This window comes from Chrysemys picta, chromosome 19 (assembly GCF_011386835.1).
Source record: "Chrysemys picta bellii isolate R12L10 chromosome 19, ASM1138683v2, whole genome shotgun sequence".
In the NCBI taxonomy this organism is placed as follows: Eukaryota; Metazoa; Chordata; order Testudines; family Emydidae; genus Chrysemys; species Chrysemys picta.
The window spans coordinates 3,235,083-3,253,074 of NC_088809.1; the positions used below are offsets into that span (position 1 = coordinate 3,235,083).

The window sequence follows — 17,992 nt, forward strand, 5'->3', positions numbered from 1 at the left end:
CACCAGTCTTAGGAAAAAAGAAGTGTAACACTTCCCAAACTACAGTAGTTGCTTTTTCTGCACTCACTCTATTTCAGTCTCCTCACCTGGTGATGCATAACATTTAGGAGAAATGTGAAACAGAACAATGACTGGTTAAAACCTCCATTCTATCTTTAAAGACTTAACATGGGGACCATCTAAAAGAAGCTGAACTGAAGAGCCAAAGAGAAATTTAACTTAAAAATCAAGATCCCTAAAGTACAATTCTGTATAGGCTGTGGAGAAGAAGTGGATCAGAGTGGTGTAAGACTGCCATTCAATACCTGTCTTAGGTTCTCCCACTCCAAAGAAATCAGGAGTACACACCAGAAAGTTAAAAGCTAGCAATTAAATCTTTTGGGATATAATCTGTAATCCTCTTTAAACTGCTTTTCTCCATCTCACCAAGAAGTACTCAGATGTTCCCTACAGGTTAAATGAAGAGGGAACAAAGAGTTCATGTGACTGGTAGGGAGTCTCTTCCACTTGGCTCTACAGTGCTTAGAGGAATGTTTCCTTGCCTCTTGTACTCCCAAAAGGCACATAGGAAAGTTAAAGGCACTTCACCATTACTATCTTGGTTGGGTCATGGTTTAGGAAATCAGTCATTTCACAACAAACCAAAAAAATCCAGTGATGCTCTGTTAAATAAGTATTGGCAGTTGCACAAGTCTTAATTAATAAATGTCAGGCAAAACAGAAAGTAATACAAGAAGTATTAATAGTATTGCTGCTACTATCTATTCCACTTCTACTATGCTATTAGTAGATACTAGTTATATCATCTCCAGGGCCAGCTCCAGGCACCAGCTTCTCAAGCAGGTGCTTGAGGCATCCGCTCCAGAGAGGGGAGGCACGTCCAGGTATTCGGCGGCAATTCGGCGGACGGTCCCTCACTCCGCCTGGGAGTGAAGGACCTCCCGCCGAATTGCCGCCGCAGATCGCGATCGCGGCTTGTTTTGTTTTGTTTTGGCTGCTTGGGGTGGCCAAAACCCTGGAGCCGGCCCTGATCGTCTCCAACAACAATAGCTCTAAAATGCTTTTACTGTTAGTAAAATGCTGTTAGTATCAAGTTACAGTGATTTGATTTCTACCTTTTGAAGTCTCCTTTCTCTTCCAGTTTACTCTATATATAGAGTAAACTGGAAGAGAAAGGAGACTTCAAAAGGAGATATATATATATATATATATATATATATATATCTCCTCTTTTGATTTAGATCTACCCCAATATAATTGTTATTAAGGCACATGGTATATTTAAAATAGTTCCTTACCCTCCAATGGTGCAGACACTGGAGACTCCCTCATTGACATTCCTTGTTTTATATTTCCTTCCATCGTATCATAACTTCTCTTTAAACTGATTTCATGAGCAGTCCTTGGACTCCTGGTTCCTTCTCGGATGTTCTTAATAGCTGCTGAATTATACAGACATGTAGTAAGGAAAAGGTGAGAACATAACATAACCAAGCAATCCATTACACAGTAGAACCTTTTGATACAGGATACCAAAAACTTATCTTAACAATGTTTACCTTTTCAATACTATACCCAAACATATTTATATGCCTTTTTAACACTCATCTTTTACTACTTAAATCTTGTAGTATTACTTTAGCAAATAAATATTTTTGTCTATAATATTTTGACTTGAAGTTTGAATTTTAATGTTAAACGGATAACTTATTTCCTCTAACTCTCCAGAGTTTGTAATACCCTCTATTCTTTAAAGGAAGTGTTATTTTGCCATTTTCACATTTGTCAACTAATTCTTTAAAACTAATGTAGAAATTAAATACCAGTGTCAGTTTTTAACTACTTCAGTTATACACTGTGTAAGACCCATCACACCAAAGTCACCTTTCTGGGTGATTCTAATAATTTATGATCCCTATACTGCAAGCTGAATTAGGCAGGTGGACCCCTCAACCCACATGGAATCCCATTGACCTCAGAGAGGCTCTGTGAAAGTTTGCCTATGTTAGATCCAATACTCCAGTGAGGTTATGTTAGCTATGGGAACAGCTTCTTTGATGACTGCTTCTGAAAATCCACTAGGGAAACTGCAGGTTTTTTGTAGGTCTTATAAAAATAGCGTGTTTGGGGTTTTTTCTTTCTTCCAAGTGGAATGGAAAAATAAAAAACTGGGTATTAAGGAACTGTAAAAGCCTTCTCCATTAAGAATAGTCTTAAAGCAGTTTAAATTTTGGCTTAAATATATGGATACTGTCCCTTTATATAAGAAAACCTATTATACATTATTCCAACACACACACACACACACACCCCCGACACATACAATGTTAAATGGTTGGTTTGAAAAGATATCTGCATTTTAAAGATAAAAATCCTTACAAGAATATTGTAATTATTAAAAAAAATAAGAAGCCTGGAAATTCAAAGCTTAGGGTAACCTTAATTTAAGGGTTTGGATAGTGTGCAATAAATAATGCATGGGGGGTTATATATTGAATGATGAGGACAAAACAAATATTGAACTGCTTAGTCAATGAGGCAGCTCTGTCCATCCTGTGGGGAAAAACATGATCTCATAACATACCACAGTCATAATACACATGCACAATGGGGCAGAATTAAGGTTGCATAGGCCACCTTCATTGACATTTCCTAACTTTCAAGTGCTTGACTTTGCAATCTTAGCATTTATTTAGCTGAGTGGTTTTATATGTAACACAATAGTAAAACAATAGAACAACAACTGATTCCTAACCTATCAAATCTGTGGATTTTAGAAGAGCAAACTCAGTTGCAATCTTAACTATGAACCAGTTATACTACTCAGATATATAAATACTTACTATCATATGATAAGATATGCCCACTCTTGCCTTCATAAATAACATGGCCTTTGGCTGCAGCTTCCTCTCGGCACTTCTCAGGGCTGCTGTCTTCGGTAGCCAGTCGGGTGATGGTTCCTTTCAGCAATGCATCAGCAGGAATGCCAGACTGGGACAAAGCTGGTGTACCCTGCAATCAAATCAAATCAATCGAGTATAATTCTGAACATACATATGCAAGATACTGAAAAGCTGGCACTAGAGAACAAAAAGTGTAGCTTCAGGCCTATAATCCTGATTCCTTTAATCAGGAATTATAGTTACAGTTGCTGGTATCTTAAGTATTAGCACTAGTGCAGACTAGTATATTTTTCACTGCCACTTTATGAATTTTTTTTTAAATGGCAATGGGGAATGCTATATTACAGCATTCTTTTGCGACCTGGAGCTTTTTTTGGGCACACTACAACAACTGTTTTGGGGAAAACGGAACATCTACTTAGCTATACTATTATCCAAGATCATTAGCCTGTACTTTATCTACAAACAACACTGCATACTAATATAGCATCAGACTCTGTGATTATAAAAATCAAGAAAGGGAGTTACCAACTCAGAGGGTGTTCTGTTTGCTCATTAACTGCTCCTACTCCCTTCCTATGCACAAGCCACCATAAAACTAAGAATAGAATGTTACTTGTATCTTCACATTAGAAAGACAAAGGGATTTAAAAATTAGTTATGTTGTTCCTGAGCTTTTAATAACAGCATCTGTGCAAAGCTGATTACCAAGATTTATTTCTTAATTCTTGCACTGCAAGGATTTTACTCAGATGTGAAGTAAGATACAGCTAACAAGTCTTCATTTAGAACTACTAAAAAACCTGGTTATTTAGCTAAAAGTTAGACACACATGATAATTCTTTGTCGGAGGTGATATCCTGGCACTATTGACTTCAGTGCTGTTGGAATTTCATTCTTGGAGTGTTTATATTTGCCTATACAAAGATGTTAAGAATTATTTTTAAAAATAAGTACCTCTGTACTGGTACCACACAATAGAAGGTAAAGGGGAAGAAACCTGAGTAATGGAGCCTCGCAGAGAAGGGATGGTTTCAACAGGAACTTTGTTGGCTGGAGTTCCTCGTGTTATACTTCCTTCTTGTATGGTTGTTGTGGTACCTGATTCAAAATTAAGTGAAAACCAATAAATAAGGTCCCCATCAATTCAACTGGCAGATAAAAACAAATTACTTGCTTAAAATAATTGGAAGTTCTCTCCAAGGTGACAACTTAAAAAAGTCAAACTATTTGAATTTTTTTTAAATTTCTTATTGCTATAGGTCTATATATAATAGATGAGAAATAAAATTACAGTTTCCTTACAGTGTTTCATTGTCAGTATTTTTATATATAGTCAGTTTCACTGCTTTATGTAGGTATTTTAAACAAGAAGGGAGAGCTAGTGGCAGGCTTATTCCTGAAACATTTTAACCTGTGGTTTTTATTTTTACTATTAATTGACTACATTTCAAACTAACAGTCCCCCTTTACTTGTTATTTGTTAATTTCACGTGTGTGCTGATATACTAGATATTTCAGAGAATATTTGCAAGGCAAAAAGATTCAAAACTAAAAACTTTTAAGACTACTCTATATGCATTTTGTAAGACATATGCACTCAGAGAACAGTATATAGGAAAGCTGGAATAGCACTTGGATAGTCTGGCTTTAAAAAGGCCAAAGAATATTCAGTAAATCATGAGAGATTTTATGGCAAGTCAAGTAGTGAGGACTATAAAAATTAACTGACTCATTTTCATCATCCTTGACAAATTAAAATTCATTACTCAACCCATGACTATTTCTTTACCTCGGACCACACCTTCATGCTGTGCTCTGACCAAGAGGCCCTCAGGCTGGGAATTCTGGCTTCTGGGAGAGAACTCTTCTTGCTTGATGTAGGGTATGGAAGCTAGTTAGGAAAAAAAGACCAAATTAATTTTGCAACTATTATTGCGCAAAACTTGCATATAATGTTTACGTTGGCTTTGGTTTTCCTACCAGGTTTGGCAGACTCCTGTTGCCTCGGCAGGCCAAGAGATATGGATCCCACGGATGGCTTTGCTGGTTCTTGACTATAAGAAGCTTGACTATGGGATGTTAAGTAAGTGCCAGGTGTTCCCTAGAAGAATAAGTCACTTTGATAAATTTTATTTTTGGGTAATGAATAATATTAAATTACTACTGGCATATTAACATTACAGACTGTGCTTTAATTTTTAATTATTAAATAGAAATAAATGATGAGCTGACCAAAATATCTTGTATTGCTACATAATTATAATTGGAACTCTAGACACCCTAACACATACTATCTCCTGCAGTATTAAGAACAAATATTGAACAGGAATAAATAAGCCAACTAAGCCAGTGAGCAGCTACAAAAAGTTATTTCCACCCCAGTAGGTTGCCCATGTGGCTCCTGTTTGGTAAAGGTTTGGGATGGGTTCAGTTTCAATACTGGAGTAAATATAACACTGATTGGACACCATTAGCTTCATTGCCAACTGTCACTCTATAGACAGTATAAAAGCAAATGGCATTTAATGCCATTCTGCTGATAGAAGTCACTCATTTTTAGTTCTGTACTGCTCAGACATTAAACAATTTTTAGCACTGGTTTATCTATAAATAAACTAGTGCATTCATTTCTATGTGGAAAGATGCCTATCTTAAGAAATTAGAGCAAGGGTGGCCAAATGCAGTCTGCAAAGTTCTACTGTGCAGACTACCACGGCTCTCATCTTTAGTTCTTAGATGTAACCCTGGGAGACTATAGGCCTATTTAAGATAAAAGCTACAATCTGCTCCATTTTATGAAAGGTAACTGCAATTCTTGGGATTTTGGTAGGCTGACCACGTGGCTCTTAGTTGGGAAAAGAATAAACATCATGCTGGGGATATGAAGTCGGGAGCTAGTAAGTAACAGCAGAAGAATATATTAAACTTAGAAGTTGCTGCTGAGTAATGTTTTCTTACTTGTGAGATTGAGCCTCCCATAATGAATGATGGTTTTTCTGATGGCATAGTAGTTTTGGAGGATGGAATGAGTGGAGGTGGTGGTCTGGTCGGCCGGGTTGTTGGGAGCCGGACCCCTTCAGGTATATTTGTTATTACTTGAGGAGCAGGCTGGAGAACTTTTAAAGAAAAAGTTTTGTTAAACAATACAGCCTATTTCTGGCTCTATCATTCACTACATAAACAATAGAAACAAGTGTAATTCTTCATCTTACTGTGTACAAGAAGAACTGCTTAATGGTATGTCCTATGTTTTTAGAGCGATTTTTCCTCTGCAATTCTTCATGGCGTATATAGTTAAATTTAGTGGAAATTAAACTTGGCATCAAAGTATAAAAATAAATGGCAATATCTGCATTTTAAACTTTAAAATTTAAATTTTCAAGCAAGGTGGACCAAGTTTTCACCCTGTAGGGTTTTTTTCCACAACCATTTTTGTTCTTAATACTTGATTAGATTGGGTTTAATTTAATTTAGTCTTTCCTTAATTTGTCCTCTGTTACGATATAACATCACACTCTGGGGAAAAAACTGTGATAACAAAAGTTATACATTTCCGGATTGTGGGTTATTTTTCCGTAGTTGATATAATAGCTAGAGCCTATTAAAAAGCACTTCTAACCAGGTACTAATGTATATAACAACAGGTTCTACTTTACTTTTTCCTTCCCCCATTCATGTCATATTGGAGAATTCTTTTTTGCAAGTTAAATTAAAATCTGTGTGTGCCATTTTGGCTCTGTGCTGGAGCTCTAATAAATTTCAAAACCCCAATACCATAAGATTTCACATTTGGTTAAGAAAATACACATTAGAAAAGAGAACCTGCTGATACAAAATGAAAACATGAGAGTACATGTTCCCCATGACTGGAGAATCACAAAGGAAGGTCTATTTACAAAAAAAAGTCAGTCATCTTTCATTAGTGCAGATAAGCCTTTAAAGAAAGTTTAATACTACATTAAATCATGGAAGTCTAACCTCTGAAGGCAGACTGCCAATGGCTATTGTGCAAAACAGATAATATTTACCTGGTGGGACACTATAGCGAGCTGCATTCATATCAGGCTGTGGCGAGGCTTTACTGACTTCTCTTGGCGATAGCCTGTATGGCGATGCCGACCTTCCTGCTGTGTTTTGCACCTGTGCTTCCTGTTCTATTGCTCGTTTGACCTCAACGTAAGGCATATAAGCAACTGATTTTCCTATAAAAGTTAAGGTTATCATAATGAGAGAACTACCCTGTATTAAAATATTTAGTGTGAAAAGAATTGGATCACAACAGCCAAGTGACAAGACCATCTGTCTTCTAAAGTCAAGTGCACTCTTGTCAGAAGTTTAAACACTTTCGTTCCAAAAGCTCTTTTTAAACCACATAAGTACAGAGTTCCATACACAATACCACTTAATCACAGCACTGATGTAAATGAAAGACTTCACAGCTAACAATGGGACTTCTTCCCTTCCTGGAATAAAGGGAGCCTCCAGATCAGTTTCCCTCCCACACAAAATGTCTTTAAGAGTTCAAGATAAATAAGTGTCTTTGGATCAGAAATTACTGAGACTTCAGACAGTTTTGCATATTAAACCAAAAGTGTGCTGATTCCTGTACCAGCTTTTTGGCATTTAATTTTATTCAAGTATTACCCCTAGAAACTGAGTGTATTTAGCCTGGTTAGTCTTTTTGGGTCTTCCAGATTCAGACATGTTGAAAAGTTGAAGATATATAAATAGAGCTGAACGTCATTGAACAACTGACCTTGGCAAATATCATAATTTTAAATTATTACATAAGTTTATTACTGGAGGGGAAAAAAGCTGGCAAATTTTTTTTTGCAATGTTATGCACATTTTTTTCAATGGGACAAGTAAGTTAAAAAGACTCAGTCTTTTCCCCGCTTCAATTTGTATCAATAAAGTTATTTACTCTGTATTTTATAATGCAAATTTTCATAGATGTAGCCACAAAGCTTTCAAGTATAATTATATTAAAAACAAACAGTACCAGTGCAACTCAAGCCATGTGAGAAAGTTCAGTAGAGAAGCTGCCGTTTTGGTTTAAACAATATTTACTTCTAAATCCTGCCAGCAAGATTTAAGAGTAAATATTGTTTTAGACTGAAGACGACTCATTACTATTGATCTCCATACTCCTGTCCACCAGTTAAGGGCTGCTCCTAGTCAATTTAAGAGTAATACATCTATATGGTCAATGGCTTTGAGGTTTCATAATGAAAACAATAATTAGGAAAAGGGAAGAAAATTTTGCTCTAGAAATAAGGGAATTAAGATAAAGATTTGTTTGGATTTTAGAATTTCAATTTGTTTCGCACATATAAGAAGGGGAATGTGAAAGGATCATTCAAGAATACTTGATTATAAATCAGAACTAGCCTACTGTAGCTGAGAAAGTACACCTTTAACCTCATCAGTTAAACAGTACTAATACTGCACACACACAAAATTAATATCTACCATTGTACATCACAGATAAGTGCACTGTAGATTGTCAATAAGTCTGTGCTATTACATGGCCTTTCATTTGTCCACTTGCCTTTAACTCAGGCATCCTGTGTAAATATCCTAAAACCTACACTGTAAAGTTTAAAATAGAATCTGTGGGTTGTCTCCAATGCACTGAATACAGTGGAGAAATCCCAGTTGCAGAATAGACTTCAAGGAACCGAAACTCTTAAAGAGTTGTAGATATCACAAACTATTCTAATGTTCAGAATTTAAATACTAAATTCTTTAGGACTCAAATACATTTCATCAAATTCTTCCCATCTTTTTGCTGGCACCCACAGAAATCTTGAATTTTGCTGGCAAAGAACTTCATCCTCAAACTTTCCAACACTTCATAATAAACTACGGACAATGCCAACTATTATTCAAAGAAATGGTATTTTGGCTAGGTAGCATTTGTAATGGCAACCACAAGTTCCTCCACCTATTCTAAAGGAACCTCCTCCAAAAACAGTTCTCTACAAGCTCTCTCCTCACTATTGTGATTGGAAGAGAACAGGTACCCCACTGTTCAAAACACCTGCCATCCTCAAACATACCAATGATTCTTTTTGCTTTGGCAAAAATTAATATGAAGGTTTTCAAGAAAATGTAATTTAAAACTGCAGTGTATGCTGAAAACTCAAAACTGTTTTCCAAAATCAAAACGTTTAAGATGTTTCAGGTTATTAGTGCTGGTTACGTCACTGTAAGAGTCAGACGTTACACAACATTTGTTCTTACAGAGTAGTGAAGGAGGATGTACATTCCAAGGTATTCTAAATCAGTGGCTTTCAACCTTTTCAGAGTACTGTACACTTGCAGGAGTCTGATTTGTCTTGCATACCCCGAAGTTTCACCTCATTTAAAAACTACTTGCTTACAAAATCAGACATAAAAATACAAAAAAGCGTCACAGAACACTGTTACTGAAAAAAATTGCTTACATTCTCATTTTTACCACATAATTATAAAATAAATCAATCGGAATATAAATATTGTACTTGCATTTCAGTGTATGGTATATAGAGCAGTATAAACAAGTCAATGTCTGTATGAAATTTTAGTTTGCACTGACTTTGCTAGTGCTTTTCATTCAGCTGTTGTAAAACTAGGCAAATATCTAGATGAGTTAATGTACCCCCTACGTGCCCTCTAGGTACCCCAGGGGTACACGTACCCCTCGTTGAGAACCACTGTCCTAAATAACAGTTTGAAGTTTAACAACATTCTGAAGAGGTCTTTGTTCAAGAACAGCACAGTGGAGCTGAAAAGCGTCTCTTTCTCCAGCAGAAAATGGGCTACAATAAGAGATGTTACCTCACTCACCTTGTCTCTCTTTTGTTCTCAATAGGTTAACTCAAGAAGTTTGATTTAAGGATTCAACTTTGTCCACCCGAGGATGTACAACATTGGAAGAGATTTTATCACCGACTCTCAAAGCATTCGGGGACCAGACGACAGCACCTCTAGCATCACTGCATCCACCACATTAATTCTAGACTAGTTTATTGCCTTGCCACAGTACCAGGTTCTTGGTACACCCTTTCCTAACAACCGAAGGGCTTCCAGTAGGATGCATTTTTCTCTTCACACAACTACATGTAAGGCACTATAGGGCAGTTTGTAATTTGCTTGCTAGTTATAGTACGAAACCTATTCCATGAAATTGGTGATCAACATACACAGAGACAAAACATTAGTGAAGGATCTAGTAGATTCCAGTAATTGATTCTTGCAGTTTATAATCCAGAAGTTGACTCATGTGTCAATATCTAGGGTTGCTTAGTTCTTGAGTTTTCAAAAAAAGGTGTCGCCTACCTTCCCACTCAACGTTAGGGCTCTTGGAGGTACCACATGGGCTGGCAGAACTTCTATACTCCATATCTATATGTTCCTGTCTCTGGCGCTGCTCCTCCAGCAATGCTGACTCATGCATAGCTTTAATGTGCCGCTGATAGAGAGCATAACCACTAATGGGTGTTCCAATAGGTACATTACATGGGCTACAAGAGACCTAAAAGGAAAGAAAATAAGTACACAACATCTGTATATTACATATCGAACATTTACCAAAGTAGCTCTCTTTTGACGACAATAACTCATGTCTAGTTACTCCATGTCAAAGGATGTAATCTACTTCTATACACTTCAAAGGCAGCATCAGAACTTTTCTGGGTGTTTTTAAAGCTAACTGTTCTGCATTAATATTGTAATTTAAACTCAATCACAAATGTACTGTGATAAGACAAGAAAAGTTCTCACTTGTTCTATAATTTTTTCATAACAAAATGTTACATAAAACAAATTATGGATACTGCAGATTCCCCTTCAAATAACATTAAGAACGTACCATAGGTGGTATTACAGCAGCTCGATGGTGAAGTTGTTGCAAGTCCATCTGCCCTTGTTTTATTGTGGAGGATACTAGTATAGATCCAGTAGGGTTTAACAGTGAAGGCTTTGAATCCATAGTGAAGATTCTGAAGGAGGAGAGAGCAGAAAATTAAAACTAGACAAAGTTCAAGATCTTGATAGGATTACAAACAAAAGTACTCCTTTTTTAATTAAATAACTGAAAAGCAAAGAGCAAGTAAAAGCAAAAAGTTGCATGAATACCCACAAAACCAAACCTGAGTGGAATACATGCTGCAACCACTTGAAAAAGAACATAACCTTTTATACATCAAAATAGCACACAGTACAATGCACACCAGCGACAAGAACAAGGGGATGGCAACATTTCAATAAGTCTGTTTATGTTCTAATTTTAAATTCCTTAATTCTGCAGCAGTAATAAGAATTTGTCTGTTAATTTCTTTAGTTGATGAGTGAAATAAAATGGGATAGTTAAGACAGAAGTTATGTTATATATTTTTTTCCCTCTACATTATATTTTTCCAATTGTTTATCCAGGTTAGTTTTAAATATTTCCAGGGATAAAGCCTCCTTCACTTCAGAACACCAAGAACTCTTGTCCTACATTTTGAAATTCTGGGAACTTACAGGACTTTTATGGAAAGCCTTTCAGTGTACAAGTATCTGCTGAGAAATGAATAAAATGAAGAGAAAAACCCTATTTAACATGGTAGAACTTCCACTATAAAATGCATCAACAAATTATAAAATTTAGAGGTTTGATCATAACTGTAGCAGACTACCTAAATTCTTAGAGGAATAAAAAAGTTCTAATATATTCTTTGCTTAAATCTGAGAGGAAGATGTGCCTTACCATCACTTAGGCAGTAGTTCATACTAGTTGTGTACAAGTGTAGGACAACTCCTGTGCAAGTTAAGATTACTTACCATTTCACAGGATGTGGGAAGCAATAGAACTGACCTATAAATTATGACAATACCAATTGGAAATCCCATTTTGTAGATTCTTCTCAACTTTACCATGTTAGGAATTATTATGCTAATTAAAACCTGTCTAGTGCATCTGTAAAGCACCCTTCACCACAGTTTTTACACTTCCTGTTTTTCAGCCACAATTCCTAGAATTCAACAAACCTATTGTCACTATTTTGCCTGGTAAGAAATCAAGTAGTCACTGTCACTCACAATATGCCTGAGAGAGGCAGCAGGAGTCCAAGATAATGCGTTAAAATGGTTTGAGTCTTTCTTGGGAGGGACATATCAACAAACAGTGATTAGAAACTTCACCTTCACCACTAGACACCCTCAATTGTGGAGTCCCACAAAGATCAGTTCTCTCTCCGGTCCCATTCAACACCTACATGCAGCCACTAGGTGAACTGGTCAGATCACACATACTCAAATGTCAGCAATATGCAGATGACACACATCTCTACCTATCCTTCACAACATGAGACCACACTACTACCACCAGAACAGCCCCAGGCTTGGACAAGATCAGCTCACAGATGAGGCTGAACCTGAGCATGACAGCGGTGATGCTGGCAGGTAAAGGAAAGCAATTAAGGGTTTGCAGTCTCAGTGCAGTTTCCTTTGGTTGAAAGTACATATCCACAATTGGTTAATTTGGTCCATAGTCCAGGTCTGAGTACTCAGATTCCTCACTGACACTAAGCTTCCACATAGTAGCATCCATGAGTAATGCTTTCTATCATCTCCAGTTGGCTAGGAGACTCTCTCCCACCCTGGTGAAGAAAGACTTGGCCTCAGTTATTCAAACCTTTATCACTTCTTCACTGGACTACAGCAAACCAATATACCTGGGCATGAAGACTGCAGCATTTAGGAAACTCCAGCTAATACAGAACACTGCAACGTGTCTCCTCAGCAATACAGGCAACCTCAAGCACATCAGACATGCCCTCCACTCCCTACGCTGGCTTCCCACAGAATTTTTTAACTAAGTTCAAGGTCTCAGTCCTTATTTTCAAGGGCCTCAGTGGCCTCAGCTCAGGATACCTAGAAGACTGTGGTCAACATCATCAATCCTCTGGCACAATAGAACTCTCTACAAGAGCGATGAGTGTGGTATAAGAACCTATACAGCTTAGAAAGAATAGGGGAAATTCTGGGTCTCTGCTTCTTCAGGTACAGTAACAGGACTAGCATAACTCAGAATGATCTCTTCTATGAATGAGGAATCATCACGACTTTCCACATAAAGCAGATGAACTCTCCATTACATCACACTCTCAAACTAATTACAGTTATAATAAAGGACATTCAAAATATATTTTTCTGGATTTGTGTCATTGTACATAATGCATTGTGTCAAAACCACTTCACAATTTAACTAAAATGAGAATTCTCTTCAATTTTCTTAGAAGATAGATGTGAGAAAGACTTTTCAAATTACCACTTTAGTTTTGGGGTAGATCACTGCCTGCCTTAATTGATTTTTGAATAATAATTTTGTTGTGTGCCAGAAAATCTTGAAGCAACAATAGTTTCTCCCCAACCCTCAGAAGAGGAACACAGGATTACATATTATGGAGACTCTTGAGAGGAATATCTAGCCTTTTGTTATGCTTTGAAAAGTTTATCTCAAAGGTGCTATCCTTTCCAAAAAACTGCTTAACATGTACATGTAACCTATTTTCGACACAAACCCCAGATGGCTTAATTTCTTTCCTCCTTTAGCTTTCCAGGCAGGAGTGTGGTTTTTGATGGCTGGCCATCCACCAGACTACCACAGAGAATTCAGGCTATAATTTGCCTTGCTGAAGGCAGATATTTTGTCTGGATTTGGGCATACTGTTAGATCAACATTTCCCCTCACTGCTTTTAAGTATTAAGACTCTCCTTTCTGAGAGAGCATATACCTTTCTTTCTGAAAGCCCCTTTTCCCAGTAGGAGTGGATACCGCTTGTAGAACCAAGCAGCAGCATCACTCATGACACTTGTCCACATTCTGGAAAGCAGAATTCAGAAGAACATGGTGCCAAATAAGCCATTTGAAAAATGGCTTTTAATGTTTAAACTACAAAATATTTTTATTGTACATGCGTGCACATGTGTATACACACTAAAAACCTCAAAGTTCAAACCACCGAGTTGCATGAGTATTGGAGGTAAAATGAAGAACACACAAACATAGGAAGTGTTCCATATTTTGCTTTAACAATGCATCTTCCAGTTACATAAAATTATTTTTAAAAAGAATGTTTTCCGTGTGTGTGTGTATATACAGAGAAAGAGCAGCGAGAGAGATCTAGTAGTTTAAAAGTAACTGAATATCTTTTGTCACAGACATCCTAAGTAGGATTGGGTTGTCTTTCTCAGCAACAGAAATTGGACCAATAGAAGATATTACCTCACCCACCTTCTCTCTAAGGTTAAATTAATGTCTTTCTCATAATTGAATAATTAAACTCACCTTTGTCTATCAGGTTCCCCATCAACATCTTCATCAGCACTACAAGTAGCACTAGAATCATTGTCTGAATTGGGCTCTGGTCTTGCTGTATTACTCTGCTGTGACAGGCTAAAGTCCATTTCCTCAGGTTCTGACTTTTCCTTGGGTTTCTCCAAATCCCTCTCTTTGGTATCATTCTCTATTTTCACTTGAATATTCTCTGGTAACCTCATTTCAGCATCTACAGGTTCTGCTTTGGTATGCACTGGAAGGTTGAGCACAGGCTTAGCTTCAGCTGGGTGGCTTCTACTGTCCATCTCCATTGGCTCCTCTGCCTCATTACTTATTTCTTCCTTAACTTGGAGCTCAATATTCTGATTTTCAGCTGTTTGTGTACTTTGGGCTGCCGAGGAGGGGGATGTGCTAGGTACGGTTTTAATGGCAGATTCCTGTTCTGCTGTTGTCTCAGTGGTTATCCTAGAAGCAGAGCTTTCAGACATAGCGTCTTCACTGGGTTTGGAAGCTTCCACTGGTGAAGGAGATGGAGCACTCTCTGTATCTGAACTATTTTCAGCACCTGAAAGACATTCTTGCATAAGCACTCAAAATATAATTAACAAGCTCTAACCGATAGCGAACAATTTCTCTCATTTTACAGCACCCACATTTATACTACGTGTCCCACAGTACAAATACGACTACAAGCCCCTGCCCCAAGAAATCATTCACCACTTAATTTCACACCTAATGCAAGTGATGACTTTACATGGGTAGCTTTTCATCATTTGTGAACAATCCAAGTAACTCATTTTCAAACATGAATTACACAAATTTATTGCATATCGCAGAAATCTTTCTTTCAAAACTTATTTTAGCTTTAGGTATTAGCCACAGGCTATACAGGCTAGAGTTGGAATCCAGCCACTGAAACACAGGATGCAACATGAAAAGTCTGCTATTGGCTTTCACACAGCAGAGTTGACAAATTTTCAGAAAACAATGCTGTGAACCACAGCTAGTGACAAACAAGGGCTTTCAATCTATAGCAAGAATTGTAAATTAGCATTAACAACAACATTTTGTACCATTTTAAAATAAATGGTAACTTTCATTCTAGTCATTGTCCCACAGAAATAACTTCAGTAAACTGGAATCTTAAGGCAAAATTGCCTAACAAAAATTTAATAACAAAGTTTAATATAAACTACAAATGCTAAGGAAGAACCATGGTTGCATAATATAGCACAACAGATTCTATTCAGAAGTCTTATTTTAATATATCAATACTCATTGCTTTAAAAAACATTTTTACAGGAAATATTTAGTTCAAATATAACATCCTCACAAGCTTTTGGTATTTTTAGAAAGAGCATCTACATGCCCTTCCCATTCAACTGATGTCTACTGCAAAGTAGATAGAACACTGTACAGCCTACAAGTTAACTGAAAGGTTTAGGTTCTCTCAACTGTCATTTAACCTACGTAACCTTTTATAGACCAAGTACATGCCGGGTAAAATGACAGTGGTTCTGTTTAAACAGAACCAGAAAAGCAAAGGAACTTCACAGGTTTTAATGGATAAATTCACCGAAAGGGTTTTTAATCTTTTATGTTAAACACATGGATGTGGTAAAATTTAAAGACTCCTCAATTCTAACTTGTTAAAGCTTCTCCATGATTTGAAAAACCTTATTATTAATTATTGGCGTTTATATAGATGGACAATTTTCTGAATAACATGTAGACATCTGCAGCTTGAGACATTACGTCAAATATTCTGATTCATAATTTATGAAGGTTACTGAATACAGTTCTACATAAGGATGGCCAAATACAGATTTGATGGTGAGTCTGCAATTATGAACAGCTGCAGCCAACGCAAAAAGCTGGTAAGTATTTGCCTGCCTGAAACTTTTCAGAGGCTAGTTACTAGCTAAAGACTATAAATTCATGATTTTTTTTTTTTTTAAACACACACAAGGGCAGTTTTATGCAGCCATTTGCTATCAGTACAATCAAGTTACAAACACTGGGTCAGACCAGTAGTCCATAGAGACCAATATCCTGTCTTCCAACAGTGGCCTGTAGTTTTGGTCTTCACAACATTTCCTGGCAATGAGTTCCTTAGGTAGACTGTGTGTTGTGTGAAGAAGTACTTCATTATGTTTGTGTTAAACCTATTGCCTGTTAATTTCATTGGGTGACCCCTAAGTCTTGTGTTATGTGAAGAGGTAAATAACACTTCCCTATTCATGTTCCCCACACCATTCGTGATTTTATAGACCTCTATTATATTGCCCCTTCGTCATCTCTTCTCTAAGATGAACAGTCCCAGTCTTTTTAATCTCTCCTTCTATGGGAGATGGTCCATACATCTGATCATTTTTGCTGCCCTTCTCTGTACTTTCCCAATTCTAATATACCTTGTCTGAGATAAGGCAACCAACACTGCATGCATGCAGTATTCAAGGTGTGAGCATACCATGGATTTATATACTCGCATTATGATATTTTGTTTTATAATCTATCCTCTTTCCTAATGATTCTTAATACTGTTAGCTTTTTTGACTGCTGCAGCACATTGAACAGATGTTTTCAGAGAACTACCCACAATAACTCCAAGATCTCTTTCTTGAGTGGTAGTAGCTAATTTAGATTCCATCATTTTGTATGTATAATTGGGATTATGTTTTCCAACATGCATTACATCGCACTTATCAGTACTGAATTTCACATGCCATTTTGTTGCCCTGTCACCCAGTTTTGTGAAATCCTTTTGTAACTCTTCAGTGTCAGCTTTGGACTTAAGTTTATTTAGATACAGATATAGTAATCCCACCTGCTCAACTTCAACCCTACAGTAAGAGTCTGAAAACTCCACTGGACTATTTTAATTAAATAGAGTGCAACTTTTTGATCATCTTAAGTGACAACTTCTGCAGGTGGTCAAATATCACAGGCCACTAAAATGGCGGATCATTTTAGTGCTGGTAGAAGTTTCCTTCCAAACCAATTCTGACATTTCAGTAATTACCCTCACTGTCTTCTGGATTCTCTTCTTCATTGGATGCTTCAATATCTTCATCCTCCTGAGCAGAGACTGTTGACGCCACGCTTTCACACTGCGATACATCCCGCTCCTCACGAGGCCTTCGTGAAGACTAAGGCAGAAAGAATTGAGATTTACTCCATCTTGAAAACTGCCATATATTAATTTTAAATGCATTGTCTCTCCACTTTATATCAGATTTAGAAGTTAAAGAACCCCCTAATTAGCAATGATGTTTCTTTCTGCACTGATTTATAACTTGTTTTAACTCAGGCAGTACTGCAGGGGGCCAAAGAGGAATACAGTATTGCCAAATGCACAAAAGCTTTCAGATACATGCAGAACCAGTAGTTATTTCACCTGTTAACATCCCTAAGTAACGCCAACTAGTGTCACTGTGCCATAATCCATTTATTTTCCAAGGCTGTAAGCACTGGCCTAACTCTGCTCCCACTTAAGTTAAACTACTCCTGCTGATATGGACTTAAGTTAGGCCAGCACTGTGCGTTTGAAAATTCCACACCTGGTGTTTTACTTTAACTATATGTGCAGCAGCATTCAGTTGCTGATGTTTCACTGGCTATCCTAACCTGTTTTGCACTGTGAGTGTTGTTTAATAGCTACAGGTTTCAATCCAAAGATGTTCTTGGTCGATGAAGCCCTCGATACAGGTGAGTTTGCAAAACACTTTGGAATTCCTCAAGAGGAAATGTATTATACCAAAAATGCAAAATAATATTA

At 37.1% G+C, this 17,992-nt stretch overlaps 1 protein-coding gene across 30 annotated transcripts in view; it reads right to left on the reverse strand.

Moving 5' to 3' along the window:
- NCOR1 (nuclear receptor corepressor 1) overlaps positions 1-17,992 on the reverse strand; it is a 104,834-nt gene that overhangs the window by 20,304 nt on the left and 66,538 nt on the right. For 24 of the 30 annotated variants that reach the window (XM_065572886.1, XM_065572893.1, XM_065572890.1 and 21 more), the window contains 11 exons: positions 17,237-17,363; positions 14,224-14,779; positions 10,762-10,891; positions 10,230-10,425; positions 6,935-7,108; positions 5,865-6,022; positions 4,887-5,007; positions 4,696-4,797; positions 3,904-4,004; positions 2,844-3,012; positions 1,299-1,442 (listed from right to left, as the gene is read on the reverse strand). In XM_065572886.1, the coding sequence (XP_065428958.1) occupies positions 1,299-1,442; positions 2,844-3,012; positions 3,904-4,004; positions 4,696-4,797; positions 4,887-5,007; positions 5,865-6,022; positions 6,935-7,108; positions 10,230-10,425; positions 10,762-10,891; positions 14,224-14,779; positions 17,237-17,363 (1,978 nt within the window). The remainder of the gene's footprint in view (positions 1-1,298; positions 1,443-2,843; positions 3,013-3,903; positions 4,005-4,695; positions 4,798-4,886; positions 5,008-5,864; positions 6,023-6,934; positions 7,109-10,229; positions 10,426-10,761; positions 10,892-14,223; positions 14,780-17,236; positions 17,364-17,992) is intronic. The other 6 variants (XM_008168982.4, XM_024105933.3, XM_065572894.1 and 3 more) reach the window with 1 other exon arrangement.